The sequence below is a fragment of the Austrofundulus limnaeus genome, unplaced genomic scaffold, assembly GCF_001266775.1.
Source record: "Austrofundulus limnaeus strain Quisiro unplaced genomic scaffold, Austrofundulus_limnaeus-1.0 Scaffold506, whole genome shotgun sequence".
NCBI lineage: Eukaryota > Metazoa > Chordata > Actinopteri > Cyprinodontiformes > Rivulidae > Austrofundulus > Austrofundulus limnaeus.
In genome coordinates, this window is record NW_013952908.1 from 426,220 (window position 1) to 429,431 (window position 3,212).

General features: G+C 46.8%; 2 protein-coding genes and 1 long non-coding RNA gene across 5 annotated transcripts in view; 2 read left to right on the plus strand and 1 right to left on the minus strand.

Annotated features, from left to right (window-relative positions):
* tmem216 (transmembrane protein 216) overlaps positions 1–236 on the plus strand; it is a gene marked incomplete in the record, with an annotated part of 5,419 nt that extends 5,183 nt beyond the window's left edge. Inside the window, 1 exon segment of the mRNA XM_014025887.1 lies at positions 137–236.
* On the minus strand, positions 178–610 carry LOC106530296 (uncharacterized). The gene is made up of 2 exons (XR_001311759.1): positions 345–610; positions 178–266 (listed from the first exon to the last, which is right to left on the minus strand). It is a non-coding gene; the product is annotated as an uncharacterized LOC106530296 (long non-coding RNA).
* Positions 611–1,753: 1,143 nt separating this feature from the next.
* svopl (SVOP-like) overlaps positions 1,754–3,212 on the plus strand; it is a 9,111-nt gene continuing 7,652 nt past the window's right edge. Inside the window, exons 1-2 of one of the 3 annotated variants that reach the window (XM_014025889.1) lie at positions 1,754–1,853; positions 2,896–3,014. In XM_014025889.1, the coding sequence (XP_013881343.1) occupies positions 2,900–3,014 (115 nt within the window). In that variant the 5' untranslated portion in view covers positions 1,754–1,853; positions 2,896–2,899. Of the gene's footprint in view, positions 1,928–1,948; positions 2,336–2,895; positions 3,015–3,212 lie in introns of those variants that run through there. The other 2 variants (XM_014025888.1, XM_014025890.1) reach the window with 2 other exon arrangements.

Here is a 3,212-nt window from a genome sequence, read left to right on the forward strand (position 1 = left end):
GATCCACACATGCTAACATGCTAACATGTAGCATCCATACTTCCTCCTGTGTGGTTTGGTTTACTTTAATAACAACAATAAATATAATAAAATATATTTTTGTTCCTGGTAAAACAAACGACATCACTTCCTCTCACCAACATGCGCCCTGCAGACTGCGGCGGCGGCGCTGAGGAGCCCGGCTGCAGACAGACCCGATGTTCTCCTGAGGCAGAGGACATGAAGCTGAACGTTCTGTTGGGTCTGTCCTGCAGGGACAGCACCAGCTGGAGGAAACAGAACCAGAACCACAATAAACCCTGAGGTTCTGATGAGAACTCTGGAACAGATTCAGTTCTTCCTACCCTGTTCTCAGGATCTGTGACGACCACAGACACGTGGAGGTCCAGAGGGGGGGGCAGGTACTGGTCCTGTCCATCAAACAGCTGAGTCCAGAACTCACCTGCAGAGACAGAAACAGAACCGACTGAAGACTTTTCTCTTCATCTGAACCCAGAAACTGTTTTTGTTAGATCTCCTGTCAGGTTTAAGCTGAGACCTCCTGAGTCCTGCTGAGACCTCCTGAGACCACCTGAGACCTGCTGAGACCTGCTGAGTCCTGCTGAGTCCTGCTGAGACCTCCTGAGACCTGCTGAGACCTGCTGAGACCTGCTGAGTCCTGCTGAGTCCTGCTGAGACCTCCTGAGACCTGCTGAGACCTGCTGAGACCTGCTGAGACCTGCTGAGTCCTGCTGAGTCCTGCTGAGACCTCCTGAGACCACCTGAGACCTCCTGAGACCTGCTGAGACCTGCTGAGTCCTGCTGAGACCTCCTGAGACCTCCTGAGACCTGCTGAGACCTCCTGAGACCTCCTGAGACCTGCTGAGACCACCTGAGACCTCCTGAGACCTGCTGAGACCTGCTGAGACCTCCTGAGTCCTGCTGAGACCTACTGAGTCAGATCAGAGTCTTTGTGTCTCTGCTTCCTTATTTATTCCAGCAGTAATTAAATGAAGTCACAGGTCAGACCCTGTGGAGCCATGACCTCTGACCTACAAACTGTTTCTATCAGTGTGGGGAAAAATGTGGCCTTTGACCTCAGCTGAGGCTGATAATTACAGCAGCTGCTATAAATAAATTATATTAGTTTATTTCACGTTAAATATTTAAATAAAGTTAATATAATAAAAACAACTTCTTCTCTACTCTTACTTTCTTATCTCGAAAAACTTCCAACAGTTTGTTTACAATAAAATACGTAATTTTATCCATTATCAGTTTTTTTTTGGGATAAACTTTTTTTAAAACCGGAAGTTTAAATTTAGCTTTTTTTCCTCTGAGAGTTAAACTTTTCCCGCCGCTTATTTCGAGATAAAACTCACCGATAAGTTTGATTTTTTCTGGCATTTGTTGTATAAAACATGTTTGTTGACCTTCAGGGACGGTTAGAAACAGAGAAGAGGACAAACTGGGGCAGAAAACCAGCAGAAACCCCGTCAGAACGCAACGCTGCGTCCCACTGCGCCCCATCCTCTCTGCTGCTACTGCGCATGCGCAGCGGCAAGGCATGCTGGGAGATGGAGTTCACAGATCATGCTGGGGGTTTCCTTCTGTTACAGCCAATAATAAAAGCTACTACTTTTTTATCTAGTTTTTTTTGTTAAATTTGAAAATGAAGCTAATAACNCCTCACAGGTGTGGAGTTAACTTAAGTCCGGATCTGTACAGACTTATCTCAGGACTCACTCAGGATTTCACTGGTCCTGTTTTCTGAAAGCGGCCTCAGGTGTTTGTGGTCGAGCTGCCTCCTCAGACGGAAGCTCCGCCCCTCTCCCATCGGTTCCGCTGTGATACTTCCGGATCCACCTGAACAGGTGAGTCAGTGTACCTGCGGAGTTCCTGAGGGATGAAAACAGACCGAAGGAGCAGGTGAAAYTCCAACATCAGGGTGAGTTTAACTCGGCTTTTAAACCGGCTGAAGTTCGGCTCAGGTCGGCTCGGTTCGGTTCTGTTCAGGTGTTGAACAGGAAGCTGGTGTTGGCGCGCGGAGCGTCGTGATTCACCGAGGTGTCCGTCTTCAAACCGGGACAGAAACACCTGTGGGTCTGGGTCCAGTTCCCAGAGCAGAACCAGAACCAGGACCAGGACCAGGACCTGCAGGGTCCACCTGAGCCTTAACAGAACCTTTCTGAGGAACAAAAACTAAATCTGTGTCCGAGGTTCTGTTTCCTGTTYAACCCTTTAGATTGTGTTTGAGTTCAGATCAGAACCAAGGTTCTGATTGAAGCAGAACCTGAAGGACTGAGCAGCTGCAGCTCAACAAACTGCACTTTGTGTGTAAACATTACCTGAACAGGTAACTTTTAACCCCAGAGACAAACGTCATCTGTGACGTCAGAACAGCTGAAACAAGACAAGCTCAGGATCTGAGCTGTCAATCAAACCTTTTACACAATTAAACCAGGTCCAAACCAACAGACTTTTTAAAGCAGGGCTTCTCGAGCCRTTTGGGTCTGAGGACCCCTTACAGGGAAATAAAATCCCAGGACCCCCCATAAACCAAATCCTGTTTAAAAGATAATTTATTGTCCTTTCAACCCCTAAATGTCATGGGAATGTATATTTTTACTAAGTTTATTGTGTTTTTTAATTAGTTAATTGTTCTCCATGCATTTTAAAAAATAAAAACCAAATTAACATTTAAAAAAAATTTGAGGACCCCCAAGATACCTCTCGCGGACCCCTGGGGGTCCAGGGACCCGAGTTTGAGAACGTCTGTTTTAAAGGACCAGGTTTCTGCTGGTTTCTGTGGAGGAGGTGAACCTGAAACCACAGAATCCTTGAAARGCTCTAAAAGCTGCCGGACCACCTCCACTGTGTTTCCATGAACTGGGACAAACYGGTCTCTGGTTTCAGGACGATGGACTCCATGAAGACTGAGCTGGTGAGCGCCATCCATCTGCAGGAGGTGGAGCTGCAGGAGAAACCTGCAGAGGCCCAGCAGGACCGGACCAGCACCACCAACAACAACCATGGTGAGTGTTTCAGAACCCTGCAGGGCCCGCCTCATGCTGAGCAGCGGGACCACCAGTGGCATCACTAGGCCTATTTTAGGGGGGCTGGAGCCCCCATTAAATATTTTGAATTATTTTGGAGTAGAATTTTTTTTACAAAAATTCAATACGATGTGTTCAGAATAAATAACCATTTAATATTTCATTATTAACTAAAAT